Source organism: Anastrepha obliqua, chromosome 1, assembly GCF_027943255.1.
Source record: "Anastrepha obliqua isolate idAnaObli1 chromosome 1, idAnaObli1_1.0, whole genome shotgun sequence".
Taxonomy (NCBI): Eukaryota; Metazoa; Arthropoda; class Insecta; order Diptera; family Tephritidae; genus Anastrepha; species Anastrepha obliqua.
Window position 1 is genome coordinate 23067425 of NC_072892.1, and position 26781 is coordinate 23094205.

At 37.5% G+C, this 26781-nt stretch overlaps 1 protein-coding gene across 2 annotated transcripts in view; it reads right to left on the bottom strand.

Annotated features, from left to right (window-relative positions):
- Positions 1-26781, bottom strand: part of LOC129252964 (inositol 1,4,5-trisphosphate receptor) — a 63591-nt gene that overhangs the window by 19274 nt on the left and 17536 nt on the right. Inside the window, exons 2-13 of one of the 2 annotated variants that reach the window (XM_054891165.1) lie at positions 5458-6043; positions 4829-4899; positions 4557-4672; positions 2857-3610; positions 2550-2764; positions 1964-2437; positions 1366-1884; positions 1003-1178; positions 776-931; positions 507-660; positions 292-448; positions 35-55 (exon numbers count right to left, since the gene is read on the bottom strand). In XM_054891165.1, the coding sequence (XP_054747140.1) occupies positions 35-55; positions 292-448; positions 507-660; positions 776-931; positions 1003-1178; positions 1366-1884; positions 1964-2437; positions 2550-2764; positions 2857-3610; positions 4557-4672; positions 4829-4899; positions 5458-5558 (2914 nt within the window). In that variant the 5' untranslated portion in view covers positions 5559-6043. The remainder of the gene's footprint in view (positions 1-34; positions 56-291; positions 449-506; positions 661-775; positions 932-1002; positions 1179-1365; positions 1885-1963; positions 2438-2549; positions 2765-2856; positions 3611-4556; positions 4673-4828; positions 4900-5457; positions 6044-26781) is intronic. The other variant, XM_054891166.1, reaches the window with a different exon arrangement.

The following is a 26781-nucleotide window of genomic DNA, read 5'->3' on the forward strand; positions in this document are numbered from 1 at the left end:
AAAACTTTGTAAGCATAACTGAAAAAACACTCACCCGTTTCTTCTTCATGGGCCGCTTTTTATTTTAATTAGCATTTTTTTTTTAATTGTTACAAAAAAGCAAAGCCGAAATCGAAACTCATCAAAATTAAATGGCAACATTTTAAACAGACAATAAATAAACCAATAGACTATTTTAAAGGTAAGAAAATGCAAAGGCAAGTCGAATATAAACTGCGGCTAGTAATTTGTTTGATTTTTTAGAAAAAACGTAATTTCGTAAATTTTTGTACCCATTCTTGCGCGACTTACAATCAATGTCCGTATTGACGAAACGCCCTCCTGCCGCACCATCCATTCCGGTTTCAGATACGCAATCCAAAATGCAAAGCAGAGTTTTGGTCAAACGCAGCAGATCGCTGAAGCTGTAGAAGCCAAAGTAAATGAGATCACGTGCCAGTTTTACCACCTGCAGAAATATAATGAAATTTAGCATCAGAATGAAGTCTACTTTACCACCGGCAAACCTCAAAAGTCAATTTATTTTGCTCCTGATCAGTGAAAAGCCACACTTTAGTGGCCACATTGCAGAGATAATTCTCGACAAAGGCGATTGTGGTGTTGAATTTGGCACGCACAGCTTCCTTATTATGATCGGGTTGCTGATTTTTACCATCATAGCTAAAAAAAGGTAATATTTTTAACTAATTTTGAAAAATATATGACTTCATTAGTTTAAATATTCATAAATTTGGTTAAAATGTATAATTTTTTTACTTCTATTTTTGCCACTCACTCTAATATCGACATTTTCGATGGTATTTCGCTCCAAAGGCGCGCATATTTCACGGGCGTCACAGGTTCCTGTGGATCGCGATCAACATGCAAATGAAGCATTAGACGGCAGAAAGAGGCGCGCAACTCATATGGCATTGTCTCATCGGACATGCATCTGAAAAGTTCAACAACAATAAAATTATGTAGCCATAAATCTTATGAATCACATGAGTGCAATATATTTACTTTAGAATTAAGTCGATATCCAAATGGGGCGATAAAATATTCAGTGCCAAATATTGACGATTCAAACACATGTTCGAAAATAAGTTCAATTGATGGCGGTAGTAGTTGAGTATGGCTGTCTCCTCCTCTTTGCCTTGAGCGGCGCAATCGGCCAGATCGCCCATCGAACGAGAATTCTTTGAATTAAGAGCGAAGAACAAATAAATAAAAACAATTCTACACGTAAATGTAATGGTGAAATCGAAAATACATTGGTGTATAGCAACAACCTTTTCTATTTCTAATAGCGGTTGGATTTACACTTTCTATTCATGCGCTTCCGAATTCACTTTTCATTTTTCACATTTCTCTATATGAACTTACTGGCTGACCGCGCCACTTCAGATGTATTTCGTATTTCTCTTCAATTTCTGGCGCATCATTTAGGCTGGTCGTGTCCCAGCTGGTTGTTGTGGTTGTATTGGAGATCAAATCTGACTTCTCATCATCATCCAACACCTCTGTGAGTGTACTCAGCGAATATGAATCGTCCGCAGCACTACGGTAGCCGTCGCTCACAGGCGTTTTGAAATGTTTGATTTGTGTCTCGATTAGTATATCCGAATTCTTTGAGCTGAGCACACTTTTGCAAATTAGCTCCTGTGTCACAGCAATAGCCTTCCGGTTCGAAACACATAAATCGGAGAGATAGTCGAGAAAGCGCGAGTCCCAATTGTGCATATTTTTACGCACCAGACCCACAAAAGTCTCAATCTCAGCGGCTGTTATGTGCTTCTCGAGCAGTTTGCGATTGTTATGCAACAGTGCTGTGATAGTGTCCTCAGCCAGGATGTCGTAGCCAATTTGCTTTTGCATGAGTCCAAAATGCTTGGCGATATACTCCTACGAAAAAAAAAGGTGAGCGTATTGAGAATTGTTTTTGTTTTTTCATACAATTTCGTTTACTCCTGCGAATACTTACCTGATTCTTTCGGTAGTCTTGCTGCGATAGACGCAATATGCGATAACATAAGCGAAAAATATTTTTGTAGGGACTATTTTTCGGATCACTGAGCTCATCTAGTCGCAGAAAGGGCGCTTCCCCACTGGGATGCTCTTGGAATGGCCCTTGCAGTATTTTGAACAGTTGCTTTAGAATGTATTGCTCGCGCAAGAGTTTTTGACGATCACGTATCGGATTCTTAATAGTCAAATCCAAGGCCTTTGCCTTATTCTGCTCATTCTCCATGCCCGCAATAAAGAAGACGATATCCTGCAGCAATGCTATCAACGAGCGTCGTTCATTTATAGAAATGCTGCCGTTCACCAATTTGCTCGTAACGGTATCCAACACTTTGCAAGCGTCATTGGCGAAATCCAAATCACGCACTTCCACAGGCGAGACAGGTATGAGTGCAAACGCCTCTTTGTCCTCTTTGATGGGCGAACAACAAACCTGCGAAAATTGGAATAAATTGAGTTCAAGGCCTATGGAAAATTACATTGAATTTGAAATGAAACTGTTTGTGTGGCACTCAGCGCACGTGTGCGTGTGTGCGTGCACGTACCTTCGACATCACTGGCTTGTCATCGTCTATGTCAATGGGTATGGAGGTGGCATGCACCCATGTGTTCGAGCACAAATGTCGCAAACGCACATAACTCGATTGCGGCACCAGACTGTCGGCGCGTGCCATAGTTGTGGGATCCAATTCGAACACCGATGCGATTTCTGTGGAGTATGGCACCGGCACCAGACGGTAGCGTTCACATTTGCTCTTCTCTGTTGTGTTGATAAAATAAAAAAAAACAATTTTTTTTGAAATTAATTACAAAATTTGTACTCTTCCTTTCACTCTCCCCTCCGTTACACACCTGCTTCCTTTAGCGATGCATCCAGACCACTTCCTTCCAACGAGTGCACCAAAGATGCGCTGCCCACCGATTCCAGCTCGGCAGCCAGGTAATAACCGGTGGCCAAATGTTTGAAACGATACAACGAGTTCCAGTGTCCAGCCCCGCCGCGACAAGAATCATGCTGCACCACCTCAACCTCCCACAATGCCTTACTGCTCGTGGCCGCCGTCGCGCTTGTACGTCCGGTCGTACGTAAGAACACATGCTGATATTTCTTGTATTCGTCCATGGTGAGGAATTTCTCCTGTTCCGCGTGAAAGAGACGCACAACGTCGCCACCCTTCAGAATGTGTTCTTGATTTTCTTTGTGCTCCATAAAAAGTGTAATTTTCCATGAAGTTGAGGAGTTGAGTACATTCACCTCTTTACAGCCAGGATTGTCAGGGAGTTCATAGTTGGCGGCTACATGCAAATTTTGTTGCTCAGCATTTACGGGATTCAATATAACCTTGTCACCAACCACAACATTATCGCCCGCAGAACGCAATTTATAGAAGGGCATTATGTAGAACCAGGAGCCCTCATTGCCATTGGCGTCCAAGTAAACACGCATGGCATTCTTCTCCAGTAGTGAGGGCAGTCGCTTGTTCATGGTTAGGTATTTGTTGGATTTGAGATGGAGCAGTTGCACGACGCTGCCATATTGGACCACGGTGCCCAGCAGTTTTTTATTTTCGGTATCATTTTGCTTCTTCTCGATTTCAGCTGCGTGCTGTTTGAAAGAATGGGGGGAGAAGAGAGATAAAAAGGGGTAAAGTCAAAAGAAAAATTGTTTGGTATACGATCAGGCGAGATCATTTTGCCTAGTGTAGCCTTGAGCAGCGTTGTTGTGGTTCTAACATCTTACTTGAAAGATACTGATGACCTTAGAGATACAAGTGTCAGCCAGATAAATGGGTTTGCACTCGAAACAAAATGGTTGAACGAGAAGTAACAGCCACTTGCTTGGGGGTGGTTGGGCTTGCGCAGATCTATGAGTGGAGCATGCCATCAGATCTCCCCTTGTTGGAGAGGTGAGCCTGGTCAGACTAATATGTGTGCACGACTGGGTGTGATGGTCACTAAACATCCTGCCTCACCACGGGTCCATCGGATTTTTTTAGAGTCGGGAGTAATAGACTATATTTTAGCGTTGTAGTAACTGTGGGTTTTTGTGCTACTGGGCGCTATGGTATAGCAGACCTCGTTTCCCCCAAACTCAAAACCAAATCAATGATAGGTTGCTTTAACATAAACCGATTTAAAGATTGTGTGGAATTAAATAAGAATAATTTTAAAATCACCACAAGAATTTTAACAGGGGAATTCTGTAGATTGATTGTAGATCTTATTAACCTGAGAATATATTCCGATGGAGCTTGCAAGTTCTGTAGGGATTAAGATACATAAGGCGGACAAACACCCAGGTATTCACATTTTTCCAGAGAAGAAAATAAAACTCATTAAAAAAGGACCAGTACTGAAATTTATTGGGGAAGTTGGACTCAAGGAAATACTCTGTATCCATGAAAGGAGCACAATACATCTTTCAGGTCGCTGTCTCCTTTATGACCGACACAAAAAAAAAATAAAGTTCGTTAATTACAAAATAGGCAGTCTTAATGGGGTACCCTATACATGCTCATAAAATATGGTATGAATCAAATAGCGGAACTCACATGCAAACGTTTTAGCAGGTTGGTGTCTGTGTTAGAGCTGGCAGACTGTTTGGCGGCTTTCCAGAATTGCTTCTGTGCGGAGTAACGATTCATAGGGCAAACCTTGATGAGACAATCTGTAACGATGGCATGAAAAAATAAACGCTTGCATACAAGACGGACGCCGAGAAAAAACGCGACATTGCACGAGTTGCCAGCCCAGAAAATGAGACTGGGTGTTAAACTTAACTGTAAAAAAACAAAATAGTAATAAGTAGTTTAACAAGACTCACCTCTAAACTTCTTCGGCGGGTAATTTAAATCACCCGCCTCCGGACACACTACGGTACGATCATCCACAAGGCTGGCGTTGGTAATTAGCGGCGATGAATTGGAGGTCATTAGGTTTGTGGCAACAAACAGCGAGCAAACGAGCCAATGGACGTTGAAGACATTTTCACAGGCAGTGGGCGCACATAGTCACATTGGTGGGCAGAGTAGGCGGTTTGATTTGGTTTGTGATATGATGTGGAACGGTGGTGTAAAATAAAAATGAAATTTGTTAATGGCAAATCCAAAGTATTAACAGCGCATAATCACATCACACGACGGGTATGCAACGAGAGTAATTAGAAGAGGTAATAAAAATGTATAAAGCACGCTAGATTAGGGGGGAGGCACAGGAGTCCACAGGCAATTATAACGGGTGCATGGACTTTGGAGGTAGATAAAAATTTGTGACCCACATGCGAGCCACTACACAAATACTTGGCCTTATTTATATAACACAAACACAAACAAACAAATAAACATAAAAACAACAAGGAATATGCTGCCTAGATGCATGGGCTTATAGGCGCGTGTATGGGTAGGTGAAGTAAATAAGTAGCACAAATTATATTATTTATTACTTGTAACTTACCCGAGTGTGCTGAGAAAGCCGCAAACGCTACCCTCCGCATAGAGCGATACGATATCGCCCAAATGCAAGAAACTCGCCGAGCCAATTATATTGTCACCCATTGTGTTGAAGGCTTAGGCTGAACGGAGAAGATGGCGGAGTGACGATATCGAGTGATTAATTTATGAACAATGTGTCTCGCAAATAAACGGATTCTACTCTATGTGTAACGTATCCTTGTATTCTTTTTCTTCTTCTTTCTTCAATGTTAAGTATCACAAATATTAATCGTGAGTCGTGAGCGCCAACTGAGGCCGAAAATTAAGCAGCAATAATAGTTGGCATCAAAGCAAAATCAAAGTGCAGCAGCAGTACGAATGTTAGTTGAGAAGAAAGGGTGTTTGCTGATATTTTCTTTATATACAAGTATGTAAGTGTGGGTGTAGGCGCTTTTGTCACTGCACAAATGTCGTCTTCAGGCAGAATAATAGTTTCCAAGAAGATGCTGTAGATTTTTATTGTTTAGTAATTGGAGTAGTTTCAGTGCAGGCTCAGCGCTTTTCCTATGTAAACTGATTGTTTGGCGTTTGCTGTTAGTTTGAATTAGCTGTAAAGAGATGAAAAATTAAATAAAAAAGATTTAGTTTTACACAGTAAGCAATGGGCCATAAAACGGTTGTACTGATCGATAAGTCTTCTTATAAATGTACATATAAATAAGCAAGCATGGCTTCTTTACATCTCTTTTACGGCTAAACTATATTTCTAAGATATAAAGAGTAGAATGTTCTTCAAAACCTATTTTGATGCTAAAGGTAAGAAAATTAATCAAACTGTAAATCAGTGTTGTTTAAAGCGGAAAACGGCAATTCAAAAATGCAACTAATGCAAATACCAAAACATGTAGGCCTATGTGCCTCCTAAATGTATGCCTTAATATTGATAATGAAACACCTTACGTTAAGCAACGGTATAAGGATAAGATTCATGTTTAAGATGAACACAAAGATGAAGGTTTTCACCTTTATGCAATAATTGAAGAAAAGTATAAAGGCAAAGATAAAAATAAAAATGAAGGTAAGTAGAAATACAGACAAAGATGCAGGCAAATTTAGATATTTAATATAAGGGCAAAGGTGAAGGTGATAAGGAAAAGAATGAAAATAAAAATAGGGATACAAATTTATGGTAAAGATAAATTTAGAGATAAAGGTAAGGTCGGAGACATAAATAATGCAAAACAGGTCAAGTTAAAAAAGATGTTGCAAACAAAATTTTTTGAAGAAAATTTAATAAATGCCCCCCAGAGCTAAAAGGCATAGAACTGACTCTTAATGGAACAGATACCTGTAAAATCTCGAAAAATTTTTTATTTTTTTTTTCATAAAATGTTAATATACTCCTTTAAGAATATGTCAAAAAAATTTTAGAACGTAAATTTAAGTATTTCTTATATTATAGATCGTCAACCGTGACGACTCTATTCTTTGCACTCGAGCGCTGGGAGAGGTATAGTTATGTAATCAAACTTTAGACGCGTTTTTCTCGAAAAGTTATTGACCGATCTCTCTGAAATGTTGCACACATCTCTTTTTATGATATTACTTCCTATGTGAATTTACAATTTCGAAAATTTTTCCAAAAAAATAATTTTTTCGAAGCAAAAATAGTAGGAAAATTCCCCTCAAATTTCATGTTTTTATAAGCATTTTGTTCCGCGATTTTTTTTCATTTATTTTTTATTCATATAGAAATTATGACATTAATAAACAAAATTTTTTTTTGGTTTTTTGTATTCAGGTCACTGACGCCGATGCTACAATGCCCGCTGATTAAGAAGCCCCGCTGCGACCTTCCTGGAAGAATTGACTGTACATCCGCCATTTTAAATGATTAAAATAAAAAAAATGTATATTATTTTAACGTATAAATAAACTATATGCCAATTTTGAAAAAATATATTGACTCTTAATGGAACAGATACCTGTAAAATCTCGAAAAATTTTTTATTTTTTTTTTCATAAAATGTTAATATACTCCTTTAAGAATATGTCAAAAAAATTTTAGAACGTAAATTTAAGTATTTCTTATATTATAGATCGTCAACCGTGACGACTCTATTCTTTGCACTCGAGCGCTGGGAGAGGTATAGTTATGTAATCAAACTTTAGACGCGTTTTTCTCGAAAAGTTATTGACCGATCTCTCTGAAATGTTGCACACATCTCTTTTTATGATATTACTTCCTATGTGAATTTACAATTTCGAAAATTTTTCCAAAAAAATAATTTTTTCGAAGCAAAAATAGTAGGAAAATTCCCCTCAAATTTCATGTTTTTATAAGCATTTTGTTCCGCGATTTTTTTTCATTTATTTTTTATTCATATAGAAATTATGACATTAATAAACAAAATTTTTTTTTGGTTTTTTGTATTCAGGTCACTGACGCCGATGCTACAATGCCCGCTGATTAAGAAGCCCCGCTGCGACCTTCCTGGAAGAATTGACTGTACATCCGCCATTTTAAATGATTAAAATAAAAAAAATGTATATTATTTTAACGTATAAATAAACTATATGCCAATTTTGAAAAAATATATTGACTTGTTCATTTTAAATATGGAAGTACAATATATTAGAGAGGAAGAAAGAGGCCAGTAAAGCACCATATGCATGTAAAAGAATGCTGTGAGTTACATGGGGTCTATCTGCTTCAATAATGTATTGGTGCTACTCTGTTGTAGTAAAGCCAATATTACTCTATGGTGCTCTAGTGTGCCGGACTGCATTGAGAAAAACCGACACACAAAACACCTATGGAAAGTATTCAACGTATTCAACGTCTCTGGTGCACGTCATGGGCAATTAAAATTACTCCTACAGCAGCACTTGAAAGAATACTCAACCTACCACCGATTGACATTGCGGCAGAAGGTCTAGCAGCTAGATCTGCCGCAAGACTTAACGCAACGGGTGAATTTACCTGTAAAATATTCGGGCATAGCTCTATAGGAGTGGAAAAAAGGTATGAAACCTAGCCCCAATACGCTTAATATATTTACCGACGGCTCGAAAATGATGAACGAAGTAGGTGCAGGGATTTATTCCGCAGAGCTGGACATCAGGCGGCCAATTAAGCTCCCTGACCATTGCAGTACTTTTCAAGCAGAAGTCTTTGCGGTAGGAAAGGCTGCAGAAATGGCACTAGCAAGGACATCGATCAACTCCAGCATAAATATATACGTTGACAGCCAAGCGGCAATAAACTCATATGAAATTTTATCTAAAACGTTCTTGCAAATCCCGTATCACAACACCGCCAAATACTTAGGTATGACACTAGATACCAAGCTTAGATGGAATGCTCACGTTAAAAAGAAAAGAGAAGAGTTAGATTTCAGATTTAGAAACATGTACTGGCTCATGGGCAACCAATCAGCTTTATCCCTATACAAAAAAATTCTTTTATATAAGCAGGTGCTTAAACCAATTTGGACCTATGGGATCCAGCTATGGGGCTGCTCAAGCTCAACCAACATAAAATCCATACAAAGATTCCAAAATAAGGTACTACGATGCGCTGTTAATACTCGTACACCTTGGTACGTCCGCAACACCGATATCGAACGCGACCTTGGCAGCGAATCAGTTGCCACTTCGATCAACATCAACGCTAAGTCTCATATGGAAAGACTACGCCACCATGTAAATAGCGAAGCATCAGCCCTAATTGACCCCGGTAAATGGAAAGAAAGGCTAAAACGAAAAAAACCGCACCAACCCACGCAGTAGCCTATTTCCCTGCAAGTCTGATGCAGATATTTTAAAATTTAGTTGTATTGTACAAAATTAAATCCAAATTGTTCGTTAGTTTATAATTTATTAACTAGTTACAATGTAAATAATAATAATTAAAAAAAAATCTAAAACGTTCTTAGGACCAGGGAAGCCATAGAGAGACTAGCCGCAGACAGACGGTTACACATCTATTGGGTACCCGGACATAAGGGCATTGCGAGAAACGAAATTGCAGATGAGATTGCCAAAAGCGCTGTTTACATATAACTCGTACAAAAAAACTATTATACATACTGAAACCTTTAAATACGGTATACAATGACATCGCTGCGAACATGAAAACACGGATAGACAGGAGGTGGAATAATCTAGCCACTTGTAAAACCGCGAAAATGATTCGTACTAGCCCTGTCTAGAAAGGAAAGCAGAACTATCGTAGGTGTACTGACAGAACTAGAAGAGAGGGAAACTCTTGAACACCTTCGATGTTCTTGCCCTGCATTAGCTAGAACCAGAATGAAATATTTAGGAGCTTTACAATATGAGAGGTTAGAATGTCTCTCGGGCTTAGAGCTTCAGAGCTTACTTAGATTCGCAAAAGACGCAGGCTTTTTACAAGAAGCCTACTACAAGGAAATGTAGAGTCAAGCACCATCTGGTTCCACTAAGGACCAATAGGTCTATGTGATGGCTTTCAGCCAGCCTGGTCAACCTACGGTAAACTAAACTAATAAATGCCATTGAAAAGCATACATGTAAAGTATATATCATTCTTGAATTGTTCCTCGTCTCTAGCAAGCTCGCGCATGTTTTTGTCGATCTGAATATAAAATAATTATTGCTAATAAATAAAAAATCGCGCAAACTTTCGTCGTTGGCGTGATTGACGTCTTATCTTGTATCTATCTTGTACTATTAAAAGAAAAATTCGCAATATTTTTTCATAGCTTCTGGTTAACGTCAAGATTCAAAACTGTATTATGTTTATTGATTATGGCTATCTCTGTTTCCTTTTATGAATCATCTGATTGTTGCGACAACGTTCAAGGCGCCCATTTGCCCATACAAGTTTTGAAAGCCAAGCAAAGCAAATGCAGCAAGCAAAACTTTCATTGAGCTAGCACCTTTAGTAGTCAGATACCACTTTCTATTGGTTTCTGCGATTACGTTCAAGTCAATCGCATGAAAAGTTGGTTTAGAGGAATGTTTATGTCCTCTACTACTCGCTGAAGGTCAAGCTCAGAGCCTTACAACAAAAGCCGTATGAGGTAAAGTTACAAATAGTTAAAAAAATCTCAAAATTTATTCAAATCTTTCAACTTTTAAACCAGAATTCTTAGTCTCTCGGAGTATGCAGTTTTATAGCGCGTTAAATTTTATTTGCTGAGGTGTCACGCCATTTCTTCCACACAATGTACACGTTCGATTGTTCTTATATGGAAGAAAGCGCATAGCACTGTCAACAAACTACAACAACGTTATAAAATCCTAGTGCGCTCATAGGCACGGATCTGAAAATAAGAAAAAATTTGCTCTAAAAATTCTTTTCGCGTGAGTCAGGTGAACATCAAAAAGGATTCAGCCATTTCAGAGATTAACTCGAACAACCGCATACAATTAGAAACACACGAAATTTAAACCCGATTCCTAACGCTTTAGTTAGTGCGTTTAAGTTATGGGTTAAAAAAATCTTTATTTACAAATCACAGAAAGGCATTTAAATATAATATTATTTACATATGCAGGTATGCGTAGATAGATATGTAGTATACATACATTCGAAACTTTCAGCCAGACAAAATGACATACTGCCTTTCCACTTTCTTTAACAGTTATACCAGCACACACACATACATACGTAAGTACGTTTGAAATGTGAGGACATGCAAGGCAAACTTCTCTTATCGTAAGTGGATGTGGAAAAAATTTCATTTTGTGTCTGTCAATCAAATTAATGTTGAGAAAGGTAGGGGAAATAGCATATTTTAGCTGTGTGTGCGCACATTATCGCAAATAGGAGAACTTCGATGAAAGCAAGCGGCAATCGGACGTGCAAAGAGGAAAATAAAAGCGATTGACGAGCATTTTAAAAGAAAATTTAAGAAAAAGAAACAATAGCGCTGAAATACTTGGTATCTACACAAGTATAGTAAAGGATATTACAGTACAATCGGGATTGAATGAACTCCGACTTAACGGGACAGATACCTGTAATACATATTTCGAAAAAAAAAATTTTTTTTCATAAAATGTTAATATAATCCTTTAAGAATATGTCAAAAAAATTTTAGAACGTAAATTTAAGTATTCTTATATTATAAATCGTCAACCGTGACGACTCTATTCTTTGCGTCCGAGCGCTGGGAGAGGTATAGCTATGTATTCAAACTTTAGACGCATTTTTCTCAAAACTATATTTTTCGAATTGGCGTACACGATAACTCGAAAAGTTATTGACAGATCTCTCTGAAATGTTGCACACATCTTTTTTTAGGATATTACAATACTTTCTATGTGAATTTACAATTTCGAAAATTTTTCGAAAAAATTATTTTTGCGAAGCAAAACTAGTAGGAAAATTTCCCTCAAAATTCATTTTTTTAAGCATTTTATTCCTCGAATTTTTTCCATTTGTGTTTAATTCATATAGAAATTATGACATTAATAAACAAAAAAATGTTTGGTTTTTTGTATGATGCCGATGCTACAATGCCCGCCGATTGAGAAGCCCCGCTGCGACCTTCCTGGAAGAATTGAGTGTACATCCGCCATTATAAATGATTAAAAAAAATTGTATATTATTTTAATGTATAAACTTCTTCAAGATAAATCATTTTAATGAAAATCAGGGAATATATGGTCGTTTACAGGATTTTGTCCCCTTAACGAATATAGATAACACAGGCCAACAACCAAAAAACTTTTTCGATAATTTTAACTAAGGTTTTAAGGTTTTTTTATGCTGAAAACGAATATGACCTTGAAAATGCTCCAGCACGTCAGGATTTTTGGCAATTTGAGGTTAAAAAGTCAAAAAATGCAGATTTTGGTCACTTTTTTAATTTTTTTTTTGGGGAAGGTAAAGTTTTTTATTAATTTTCCACAACGGCATCGCAAAGTACTAGTCCAGCTTTAAAATCCATTTTTTTAATATTTTTACGATTAATATAAAAAAAGTTATTCTATTTTGAATTGGAGACTTTTAGATATGCAAATTCAACCTTTCTAACTCTCTAACGCCCCTGTAAAGGGCGAATTCAAAATAGTATAACTTTTTTTATATTAATCGCAAAAATATTTTTAAAAATGGATTTTAAAGCTGAAGACTAGTACTTTGCGATGCCGTTGTGGAAAATTAAAAAAAAACTTTACCTTGCCCAAAAAAAAATTAAAAAAATGGCCAAAATCTGCATTTTTTGACTTTTTAACCTCAAATTGCCAAAAATCCTGACGTGCTGGAGCATTTTCAAGGTCATATTCGTTGTCAGCATAAAAAAACCTTCAAGAAACACCCATAGCCGTTTTAAAAGCTGTAAAAAAGCGAGATTTTGTTGGCCTGTGTAATCTATACGCTTTAGTTATCAACAACCTTTTACGCTTTGTCAAAAGCTCAGGATGGTTCAATTCAATGTAGGCCCAGCCCCTGCGGCTTACAACGGACCCATTTCGTGGTCTAAGTGGCATCGTTGTCTCGATGTGCGGCTGCCAAATCTAACCTAACTTTAAATTGTAAAAATTATATAGTAAACGGTCTTTCAAAAGACGTGCCTAGGTGTTCTTTTAAAATAAAAAGTAGATAGATTTTTTACAGGTTTCACTATTTTTATTCAAAGTACAACTCTTGACCATTATATTATATTTGAAAAATGGCATCATTTAAATTCCCGCCATAAGCAATTCTACCGCTAAAATCCGCCAAACAGTCGATTCATAAATGCCTAATTGCTGAGAACGTCGAGATATCGAGGTTGAACGTTGTTCAGCAACACTTTACGCTACAGCAGCAATATTCTCAACAGAACGTCCAGATTTTGGTCCGCCAGTCTTTTTTCTGCCTTCGACAAAACCAATTTCTTGATATTTTTTCACCAACCTTTGAGCTGTCGACTCATTCGGACGATTACTTCCACCAAAACAATTACAAATTTAGCAAATTTGGTTCTTCTTAAAAATTGACCATTTTCATAAGTTTTAATAATTTTAACGCCTGTTTTATCGTGTCAAATTTTACATCTGTCTACTGAACAAATGAACTAAGAACTAGACGGTATTTTTCACTGCTAACATCGAGGCGTCACTGTTGAAAGACCATTTATTTTAAATATGTGCTTATTTAATGAATGTATTAACTTAAAGTGGCTTTAAGTGCCTGATTTGTGTTCTATAAACAATCTTAGTTGAGTGAATAGGCCTTGCACGATTTAGTTCACTTTACCCTGATTCTACGGTATTTAGAAAAAAGGAAATAAATAGCAAAATAAAATGATTTTTAACACCCAATTCCGAATAAAAAGGGCAACGTCTGTATGTATGTGCTAACTGTGTTTTACTCGTTCTTTTCTCTGGTAAACATAAAATATTAGCAAAACATTAAAAATGTATTTTTAGGTCAGCATGTAAAAAATGCTTGAGCTTCTGCAAGTGGGGTAGGAAATTCATGCTGCAGTGAAAGTGACAAAAGCGCAGGGAGAGAAGAGTGGCAGAGTATCTGGCTCGCCAAGTAGGCAGGAAGCAAATAAAAAGAGCAAAAAAGGAAGTACATACTTGTACAGGGTGTCTACAACTGCAGCATGCGAAGGATGGCAATGAAAGAGGGAAGAGTAGTGGCACGCGCCGAAAATGTACTTATATACTTATAAATATATAATAAAGGTAGGAGATTGAGTGGCCGGCAGCGTGCTTGGTAGAATGTGAGTTTCTGCGCTGGGTAGGTTTACTCTGAAACCGACCTAGGCAACCACTACATTAACAGAAACGATTCGCAATTCTGTAATGACATTATAACAATAACAAAAACAACATTAACGATAGCAACAACAATGATCAAGCAAATGGAGCACCGAGTAACTAAAGTCGAAGCAGCATCCGAATAAAACCAGCTGAAGCAAATCAGCGGTATTTTTCGTATAAGAAAATGTTGGATGTATGTATAACTACATACAAACAGTCTTCAATCGAAGTGAAGATACAGCAAGTAAGCTTTTGAAATGCATGTATTTTTTTCCTTATTAACAAATATAAAGTGGAGCTTATTTACAGCATTTTCAGTATTTATAGTAAGAGATACAAACTGAATTTAAAAATAAAGCAGAAATTCAATTTATCGAAAAAAAAAAAAAATAAAAAAAAAAAAATAAATAATAATAAAAAAAAAGTAAATAAAAAAAAAATAAATAAAAACTAAAACAAACAAGTGCTGTGTTGTTTTATTGCTAAAGTAAAGGCTGAGTTAATTACAAAAATTTCGTTCGAAAATCTCGCATTTGAATTAAGTTTAAATTAGAGGTGCCATAACCAGAGCCAAATAAATCAGCTGATCGAACCCACCTACCGGCAACACTGTAATCGATTAGAGGTGACATGGCATAATGTCGTAGTCCAAGGATGATAGGTCTACCAGGTTTAGCCAATCACTATGGTGAAAAAGAAAACTGTAAGGGGAACTTCGGCTGACGACTCCCCCGTGACAAGAATCTATACAATCATTTCACATGTATTCACTCACTCGCCCAAACAGTCGTTGTTCAGACGGTAACGAAATATCATTGGTTAATTTTTTTTTCGTATATCACCATTGTATTGGTCAGCATTTTCCGTAAACAAACCGCTTCGTGACCCCAGTTACACCAGTCCCTCAGCTAATTCTGTCAAATTCGCTGAGAGGCGTATAACGGTATATTATTAGCTACACCTTCTCAATTATTTTCATCATGGACGTAGTCAAAACCGTAACCGTACCGACTAATTGGATTTTGGTTTTTCGCCGTAACCTTAAACAGCTGATTGTTGATTTGCCGTATTGTGGTATTTAATGTCATTATATTAATGAATAAATTACTAAAGTCCTCGTCACTGCTCTTCTAATAAATGACACAAATTTCGTTACGGTTAAAAACACGGTTAAAGCTCAAAGTAGAGGTGCCGTAGTATTTACTGCATCCATTAATAATGCGTCGAAAAAAATTGTTTCTCTGTTTAAGGAAAAATAATGAACAAGCTTTATATTTTAGACGAGAAAGATGAGTATATTGACTCCATGAAAATATTTTTTCTGGTCAAAAAGTATTTACGTTTTACTCTGATGATCATTGATCATTCACAGTGTAGATTTACAGCTTTTCTGAGAACACGGAGAACCAATTTGGGTGCGTTTGAATACAATTCTCAGCTCAATTTGCGTAACTACATTCTCAACTAGTCTGTAAGTTTCCGTGGATTTAATAAAATTAAATGAAATGAAACTTTATTAACTTGCTGGCTGGTTTTAGCACAGACATCATGTCACTGCAGTATTAAAACGACACTTACTAGGTTGTTCAATAAGTTTTACGGCTCGATAACAGAGGTCGTAGCTACTAGCCTAAATTGTTTTTGTTATGTTGAAGTTTCATTTCAATCTTCCAATTCATTCTTTGTTTACAAGCCATTTTCACAGAATTTTCCACAATTAAAAAAAATCAAGTTTCGTACAGTGATGGAATTTTTATTTTTGGAAGGTTTAAAGCAAAGAAAATTTATAAACGATTGTTGAAAGTGTCGAAGTGAAAGTTTTCGACCACAATTAATACAGTAGATGGGTTGCTGAATTTGAACCTGTTCGAACAAGCCTTGAAGACGATTCACGTCAAGGATGTCGAAAAATAGCAACAACACCTGGAATCAAAGAAAAAACACAGGATATCGTATTGGAAAATCGTCAAGTGACTGAAAGCGATTTGGTAGAAGTTCTAGGCATCTCATTGAGCAGTGAAGCAATAGTTTGACTGAAGTATTGGCTTTCATTCGAATGCTACTTTCTCAACATTTCGAGCGTTTACGAGAGGACAAAGTGGATAAAAAGGATAAAGTGCATCGATTCATTATGATGGATGAAAGTTGGATCGATCACCATGATCCTAAATCAAAACAAGAGGCTAGAGAGTGGTGTGATCTGGCTCTTCGACTCCGAAACGAGTTCGTGTCCAGAAATCGGACAAGAAGTTGCTAGCATCAGTTTTTTGGTATGCGGAAGGAATTTTGTTTGTGGATTACTTGCAAACTGAAAACTGGCAAAACAATAAATTCTGAATATTATTGTAACCTTTTAGACCAGCTGAAGGAAAAAATGCGTGAAGAAAGACCAGTTTGCAAAAGAAAAAAAATGTTTCATCAGGGCAATGCACCGTGTCACAAGAGCATTTTGACAATGCCTAAATTCCATGAATTAAAGTTCGAATTGTTGGAGCATCCACTGTATTCACCAAATTTGGCTCCTAGATCCTTTCATCTGCTTCCAGACCTAAAAAAATGCATGCATGGAAAGCGTTTTTCAGCAAATGATGAGGTCATAACAGCTGTTGATGCGTATTTAGCAGGCCTTGTTGTTGTTTTTGTTGTAGCAGCATTAACATTCCCCATACATATACGTGGAATGCTACTGGCCGGATATAAATCCGGGTCGTTCCGGTTACGTAGAACCGACACTGTCGTGGGCCTTCCAGATTCTCACTTCAGGTATGGAAGTCATAAACTGGAATCACGTTGCAACAAGTGCATTGATGTTCAGGAAACTATACTGAATAATAGTGTTAAATTCAATTATTTTTGTTTCTTGTCGAACCGCAAAACTTATAGAACAACCTAGTAGAGTCTATTGGGACATTTCCTTTCTTCGCCGCCACCTCCATATTTCTTTTTCACCTAACCTAAGCATTTCGGTAGACAGTGGAATTCAATGTTAATTTTTTGATTAGCGATTGTTTGACTTTTTTCGAAGACTGTACGTATGCATGTATATGAGTACATATGTATGTATAAATATATTTGAAACATATTCTAGTAAACACTTAGCTATGTGCTTGCATTCACTTGGGAAATCAAATATTTGCATTAAAAAGTAATACAATTAATTTAATGTAAATTCAATTAAATTTGATTAACCATCAATTGGTATTGCATGGTTTATAACTCTATTATACATTGTACACGTATGTGTGTATGTATGTAAACATTAAACAACCACTTATATGCGAAGATGAATACATCATTTCACTGGGCCATGGCCACTTTTCTCACATACCATATTTCACCTTTGAACGTGAACGTGAAATTTGTGGGTAATATTTTATATAGAAAATTGATTGCTTATGATTGATTTACAGCACTCGGCGATTGGAAATGCTATTATTAAAATTTTCGTTTATGCACTTAGATCACAGAAACACAATAATTACGATTTTAAGTTTTTTATAAACAATTTTTCATTCGAATACCCTTTTACAGCACTTCACGAGACGGTTTAGTGGGGCGACTCCCCAAAAAGCTGAAAAGCATATTGCTGCTTATTGATATATAATTTCTAAATTTTTGTTTATCAAATATTTCAAAATTTATTTTTTATTTAATTTTTCCAATTCAAAGCACATATCTGCGAACAGTCAGCATCTAAACTTATTTGCGAAAGAAATTACCAGATGTATTAATTGATGCTCTTACTCCGTACGTTTTACCGACACGAATTTTCCCTGCGATTTTCAAGCGTTGAAATAAACAAATACTCGACCACAAAACTACGTTGGAAGTAGCCAAAAGTTGACGCACTCATCAAAAGCAAGCAAACGATGCGAAAAATAATTTTTAATTGTGTTGTTTAAAAGAAAAAAATCGTTTGGCTTCGTCTAAATGCAAAACATTGAACTGACCCACTCACGCGCGCAGCCACTTTAGGCATGTGTTCGTGTGTGTGTGTGTGTGTGAGTTGCTCGCTAACCGGCAACGCGCGTCCGCTTCCGACTCGAAATGAAATGAAAATGAGACGCCTTAGCAATATGAACAATACAAGCAAAATCCAGAGCAGCTGGAAAAGCTGTGAAAAAAGCATTCAGCGAGCAGTTGGTGAGTATTGCGCTCAAAAAGCACAAGGCAAAGGAGTACTACTAATAACGCTGTGACTTCCTGATTGCCATTACGGCGAACTTACGGGATTACGCTTGCACCTCCTAAAGGTAAGTAAATGGAATAGGAATAATTGGGTAAGAATCACTGCTCAGTCGCCGACAGCTGCATTTGAGCGCGAGAGTGAAAGCTTCTGCAAAGAACTTTAGCTTCCTTCGTTCATTACTCTTACTCTCGTTTTCACTTTTATACAAACAATGCCTTTGGTTTGCCAACTTTTTTTGGTTACATTTTTGAAGCTCCAAAAATTCGACCCCCACACACTCGTTTAGCTTAAGATTTGTGGCCAATTTTGTTGTGATTTCCTAGTGTGTTTGTTCACTAAATTTCTGCTTTTGTTCTCATGGAATTTTAATGATTTCTGTTTATTTGCGAGAATGACCTAAAGCGTTGCTGTTGCTTGTATTTGCAGTGTATTGTATTTGTATTTATGTTTGTAGTCTCTATTTGGCATAATCACAGTATCGGCAAATTCCTTACACTTTCACACGTACTTGTGGTTTAACATGCAAATAGTTTTTTATTGTTTTTTTCATTTTAGATTTTTGTTTTTTCCGCTTTAGAGTATTATTTTTTCCTTCACTTCAGATTTTTTTGTTTTTTTTTGTGTGAAAATTGTGTGCATATTAAAAACCGCGAAGAAATTTTGAAAAGCGCTGCTGAAATGTGGGATTGCTGTAGAGCCGACTCGACAATGACGTTTTGCCACATTGTGACGATGTGAACTGGTCGCCACGGTCTCGTGCTGAATTTATTTCTTTGGAGCTGTTTGAAAGGAAAAGTGTAAAAGTGCGATAAAATTATCCAAAAACAAATTCTGATTAAATTGGTCCGGCGTTATAGCAAAATGTAATAAAGAATTTCTGAAAAGATCAGTGAAAAAGCGACTGTTTTCAGATACTGTTTTCTATTAAAGGGTGAACTATTGGCTTGAATATTTTTTCCTTTGCATTTGAACAATGTTGGGAAATATTGAGAACTTAATTCCAACTTAAGTCCTACCTAAATTGCTGTGTTTGTGGAAATAGTAAAAATTTTAAAAAGAAAAGTCGATCGAGATTATGCATAAACCCAACCTTGCATATGTGTATGTATGTATTGGGAGGTTGAATTAGTTTTAAAGGTTTTTTTCGAAGATTTGGGGCTTTATTGTGAAAAAACGGTACAAAATATTTTATTCGAAGTATTGGCCATCGCTAGCTACAACTTTCGCCCATCTTTCGGGCAATTTCCGGATGCCGTTTCTCCAAAATTCTGGCCGCTGCTTGGCTATCCATGACTCAACCCATATTTTGGTAGCCTCGTACGAGGAGAACCGCTGGCCCGCCAAATCGAGACTCATATGCCGGAACAAATGATAATCGGAGGGAGCTATGTCTGGACTATACGGCGGGTGGGGTAACACTTCCCAGCCAAGCGTTCCAAGGTATTTTTTGACAGGTTGAGCAACATGCGGCCGGGCGTTGTCATGTTGCAAAATAACCTTGCCGTGCCTTTTTACCGTTTCCGGCCGTTTTTCTTTCAATGCCCGGCTTAAACGCATCAATTGCTGTCGGTAACGATCCCCCGTGATTGTTTCGCCCGGTTGGAGCAGCTCAAAATATACGACGCCGACCTGATCCCACCAAATGCAGAGCATGATTTTCTTGCCGTGAATATTCTGCTTGGCGGTCGACGTTGATGCGTGGCCGGGCAAACCCCATGATTTTTTGCGTTTTGGGTTATCGTAGTGGATCCATTTTTCGTCGCCAGTCACCACCCGATGCAAAAAACCCTTCCGATTTTGTCGCTCGATCAGCAATTCGCACGTAAAAAATCGCCGTTCGACGTCGCGCAGCTTCAACTCGTACGGGACCCAATGTCCTTGCTTGCCCAATGATTCAGCAAGCTCTTCTTGGGTTTGGCACGAGTCCTCGTTTACCAATTCCCCCAATTCCGCGTCCTCGTACTTTTTGGGCTGGCCAAGACGCTCCTTGTCTTCGGTGTGAAAATCACCACTTTTGAATCGTCGAAACCAATACTCACATGTTGAAATCGACGGAGTATGGTCTGGGTAGGCCTCCTGCAGCAATTCACGGGCTTGGGCTGTATTTTTTTTCAAATTGAAGCAGAAAAGCAAAGCTTCCCGCAAATTGCGTTTCGACGGCACGAAAGTTGACATACTCGGAGCACGAAAACACTGCGTTGTTTATACTTCAGCGAAATGACAGATACTGATAAACAAAGCCTAGGGATGAGGCTTTGTCATGAATATATATTCAGTATTGCCAACGCGATAAAGTGATAAATAGCGCCATCTGTGTGTCACCTTTAAAACTAATTCAACCTCCCAATATGTATGTATAAATTTGTGAAGAAAAGTCGAAAAATTAATATATATTAATTAATATAAATTTACAATTTCGTTCGATCAGCTCAAGCGAATTAATTGTTACTGTTATCCTTTCAGTGCGCTCGAATTCAAGTACATCGTTGATTTTACTAACAAAAATTATTTAAAATAAGAAGCACTTTCAGCTCTGTGACTATGTGATAAAGTAAAGTTTCCATATTAAGAGCTCGAAAAGCTCATCAGCAGATGTAGAGAAGCTAATTTATTCTGAACGTGAATTTAGTTAGGGCCAGCTCTGGTGATGGCACTGCGTGCTACAGCGAAGCACTTAAGTCTACATACAGGAGCATATTTTCTTATTTCCCAGAAAGAATACAATAATTGAAAATCAAACCGTTGATGTATTTTTTGGGAATTCATATTTATTTATATTATAAATTTATAAAAATTAAATTATTTCACTTGCTTTATAACAAAAAGTGTTATGACAAAAGGTAAATGGCTTTTATGAGAACTTTTTCCATGGTAGAAATGCACTCGGAGGTTTGCCATTGGCTGCCGAGGGGCAATCGCTATTAGAAAAAATTTAGGTCATATTCTTTATAATAAAGCAAAAATCATTGAAAAATATTGAATAGTAATTTTTAAAGCATTGAAAGAAACCAGCCTATGACCGAACTTTTACAACAGCCATGCCTTTAGATTTTATGAAAATAAGAACATTACAACTTTTCATGTAAATATTGAATTGTTTGAAATTTCAAAATAGGTGGTATCAATGGGGCCCAAAGGGTGTAGAGAGTAAATAATTATACCTATTATTTTTATTAAAATTAAGTACCGTTTTTTTAATTTCTCGAGTTAATCAATAACCGCAAATTAACTATCAGAGAGCTGGCAGAGGACTTGAACATTGCTTATGGATCTGTGTAAGACAGTGCAATTAATGATTTGGGTTTGCGCCGCGTTGCTGCAAAGTTGGTCCCAAAGGGCCTGAATTTCATGCAAAAAAGGCACCGCGTTGATATCGCCAAAGACGTATTATATTTCCAAGGCTGAGTCCGACCAAACATTCATTAAATGCATTATTACGAATACGGTACAACACCCATCGAATTTATCTGAGCCATATCAAAACCCTTTGTTAATTGTTGAATAACTCGAAAATTCACTTCAAATTTTCACACAATATTTTTAAGTATTATACTTTAAGAAAAAGCAAAAAAAAAATTCAATTTTTTTGAAAATTCTGACTACCCCTAACCCCATAAATAGCTAATTTCTTATTGATGGAGAGTACTTTGAAGTCGATAATTTCAGAGGAAAAACACAAACTTGTATTTAAAATATTCTGAATATATTCCGGGAACTTTTTGATCTAGGTCGTATCGTTAAGATATGTACCTTTTTTAGCACAACAATTATCCCTTCTCACCGTCGCATTCGGAAGTGCATAGGTTCGAAACTCAGTGCATGAAACCCCAAAATGTTATTGTAGAAAAATTTGTTTCTAATGGCAATTATCCTCTTCAGACAATTGTAAACCTCCGAATGTATTTCTGCTAAAAAACCATCCCCCTTTCGGAGGCAGTATAAAACTGAAGGTCCCTCTATTTGTGGAATACATGAAGACGCGCGCCACAAATAGGGGAAGCTCGGCCAAATACTCAAATAGGGTGTAAGTGCCAATTATATATATTATATAAATATACTAGCGGAAACCCACCCGTTCCGCTGGTCGCCTTTAAACAAATCTAGATTAATTAATTAAATTAAGCCGAAAAATACTCTGTGTTTTTTATAAAAATTCTTGCGCATGAATAGTAATGAAAGAAGTTTTGAATAGTAGTAGCAATTAAAAAACGTTTGATGTGATTTACTTTATTACTTTTTTATTGTAATGCTCTTTGGTATACAATATTCTTCGTTTTTCCATGCAAATGGTTGTTTTTATCAGAAAAGAATTTAAAAAACGTGGTTTTCTCTGGAGAAAAAACACTCACTTGTTGTTTGCTTCAAAATCAGATCAGAAAGAAAGTTTGAGCGCGTCGTTGTTCCGTTCTGCATTTGCATAGATGCGCTCCCCTTTACACATAAAACACATCAATCGTATGATACATACACTTCGTCGTGTACGAAAAAGCGGAGAAGGAGGAGAGAACTGTTCTATTCCCCTCCGCTTTAACCCAGCTATGTGTTCAGGTGCAAATGACTTTTTTGCGTGAAGTCTGATATAAAACAAGTTCTATTTACTCTTCTTAAATTTATATAAACTTTTCCAGGCGAAGTAAAAAAACTGGCATATATTTGCTTCAACCGTATATTTGTGAGTACACATGTAATACGTAACTATATGAATGATATAGGTAATGTCTTATATTACCATAACTTTTCTGCAAAAAATTAAGGAAACGATCACCAATCACGACGGCAATGACACAATGAATTTTTCACTATAACTGACTTCAGAGAAACGTTTATATAATAAGCGTATATGTAACATTTAAAAATTTTTTTAGTTTTTAATTTTTAATAATAAGTGGTCTTCCTCTTCCTCTTTCTTTTTCTCTTCCTCTTCCTCTTCCTGTAGCTATTCCTTTTCCTCTTCCATCTCCAGCTCCATCTTCTTTCTTTATCCCGGAAACGGGCAGTAAAAATTACTTCACTTAAAAGCTTTCATCAACAGCTTCCATCTGATACCCATATTGTCCAAACACGTGCAAGGGTACCTTGGTCCACCTTTTCGGCTATATCTGGAGACCCTGGTCACTCAGAGATCTAAAAAATACTCTGTATTAAAGCACTCATCAGTAGCTTTGATTTGATACCCACATCCTAGGGTTACCCGGGTCCTCGTTTTGGCCTTCGGCAGCGCCACCTGGTGGCGAGTGGAATCAATAAGCATATTATACTAACATTCACCGTGGAAAAAAAAATATACAGGGTTGGCCATATTAAACTGACCCATGTGATTATTAAAAAAATATGGAAAAAGAAACATTTTTTTGTGTTTCATTGTGAAAAACATTTAATTTAGTTCAAGGAGATTCGTTTACATCACTTTTTGAATATGATATCGCGCAAGTGGTCGCCCTTAGCTCGTATAGCGTAATGTGCCCGTTTTTCGGCGTTTTCCATAGTTTTGGCCAGCGTCTCGGCCGATATGGCGGCTATTTCCCGTCGGATATTGGCCTTAAGTGCGCCTAGTGTCTTTGGCTTGTTGACGTAAACCTTAGATTTCAAATAGCCCCAAAGAAAAAAGTCCGGTGGCGTCAAATCCGGTGATCGTGGCGGCCAGTCAAAATCGCCGCTTTTTGATATCAAACGGCCAGGGAACAAAGTCTTCAATAAGTTGACGGTGGCTCGTGCTGTGTGTGGTGGTGCGCCATCTTGCTGAAACCAGAAGTGCTCCATACCATTTTCACGAACAATCGGCATCACAAAATGGGTTATCATGGCCCGATAACGCTCTTGATTGACGGTCAATGGTTGGTGTTGACCATTTTCAAAGAAGAACGGCCCAATGACCATATCAGCGCAAATGCCACACCAGACTGTAACTTTTTGGTCGTGGAGAGGTACCTCTTCAATAATTTGAGGGTTTTCAGTGGCGTAGAAACGGCAATTTTGCTTATTTACGGTTCCGTTCAAGGAGAAATGGGCCTCATCACTCATAATGATTTGATGCCAAAAATCCTCATCAGTTTGGGCCATTCGGACGACAAAATTGGCATATTCCAAGCGACGAGGCTTGTCGGCAGGCAACAGTTGTTGATTTAGTTGTATTTTGTACGGGAATATCCCCAAATCCAAACGAATGATACGTCGTAGAGTGCTCCGAGGGATGTTCAACTGAGCAGAACGACGATTACCTGACGTTCGCGGCGATGACTCGATACTGGCTCGTACGGCCGCGATATTTTCGTTAGATCGTCTTGGCCGCTTTTTATTTGGACGTCGGGTATTAGCCACAGTGCCGGAAGACAAAAATCTTTTGTGCATTTGCTTGATTGCGTTCTTTGACGGCGCACTTTTCACTTTATTTTTTTTTTCTCCACGCACGTTGCGTTTTTACAATCGAGAAGGAATTTTGAATGTACAGCTGAACAATTTCAGCGCGTTCTATTGGGGTGTACTGTTTCATGGTATAAATCTCCTTCGACTGACGCTTCCAACGCGGTATGTCATTAGCTGATCTGAAATTACAGTAAAAAGTTATAGGGTTACTCAATGGGTCAGTTTAATATGGCCAACCCTGTATATACACCAAATTTCATAATAATCGGCCCAGACACACACGATCAAAATGTATTCAATTCTAATGAATGCTATGTGCGGTACAAAAAATACGTGAGGCAAATAGCAAAAACACACTCACTTAATTGACGCACCGCACACACACGCGTTATCGGATTTCAACCAAACTTCACAGAAACCTTTGCCAAAGCAACACCAACAATGTGTGAAACTTTCATTGTTTTCCTTAGACGCCTTGCTGAGATTACCCCGGACAAAAGCACACTTTTTTCGGCTTAATTTTTATATATATAGATATATGTATATATACTCATACTTATACATACTTATATATATATATATATATATATCATATATACTTATTTATATATATCATATTTGTTGTCGTGAGGTCCCAAGTTGAATCTTGGCCTACCTCAATAACTTCGACCAAGAACCTCGATCCTTTGCAAACATCCTCCAGTTTTTCAGTCCAAAAACTTGGCGTCGTCATTAACTGTATCAATTTAGGTTTTCCTTTAGCTTACCATTGTAGATTTTTTTTTTTTGCAATTTCGTTTGGGTCCATCTTCCGAACATGCCCACCTTTACATTCAACGTTGTAGCGTAGCCGATAGTTGGCGTGAACTACCCACACCGGTCCAAGAATGCGGCGTCGATTTTTTTGCTCAAATGAGCGCATCTCCCAGGTTTCAGAAGCAGAAGTTAACGCAAGCTCTGATTATTGTTTATTATTATAGAGTTTCAGTTTGGTTTGCCTACAGAGAAGCGAAAAATCTAGAGTTTTGTACCCTATAATTTGAAAGTACCCGGAATGTTTAAATAACCAAAACAGAGTTAAATTTCAGGCAAATTTATTTTATCTCCTTCAAAATATGACCCGTCTGAAGCAACACACATATGCCAACGTTTAACTCAGTCCTCCATGCACCCCTGGTAGGCCGACGAAGGGATGGCCTACAGCTCCTTCGTCGCATTCTCTGTGATCTCCTCTATCGACTGAAATCTCCTTCTACGAAGTGGTAACTTCAACTTGGGAAACAAAAAGAAGTCGCACGGGGCCATATCAGGTGAATACGGTGCTTGCACGATGGCATTTACTTGGTGTTTGGTCAAATAATCCAGCACAATTTGGGCTCGGTGCGATGGCGCGTTATTATCATGCAAAATCCAAGAATGGTTTGCCCACATTTCCGGCCGTTTCCGACATACAGCATCCCTCAAACGCTTCAAAACGGATAAATAGTGACAGAGGTGTGTCTTACAGTCCTACCAACATAAGAAAAAAATATGGATCGGTTCCCACGTGCACGGTTCGCTTAAATTAAATATTTCCGGTATTTTCTGAGCATAGGGTATAGCGAAAAGAAGACTCCGTTTCCTGCTTGGAGCCTCGCACTCACTTCTTGGTTGGTTGTTATACTTACATATGTATATACATATGGGGGAGTAGGGTAGATTTTTTATATTTTATATTCCTCGCAGAACGGCGTAGGTATATGCGTATGAATATATGTATAGTATATATACAATTTTTTTTATGAGTGAACATAGACGAGTAGTAATTTTGGAAAATCAACATCTACAAGTTTTACAAAAACAAAACGAACTTGCAAGTATGGGCATCACTAATTTGTACACATACATACTTACATATGTAAGTACACATATCTATCACATAGTACATACATACTTGCATACATATATTCTCATATGTACATATCTCAATGTTAATGTGACCAAAAAGCTCCGCTGCTACCGGTAAAATATAAACAAAAAGCGAAATAAACATAAACAGCCGCTGTG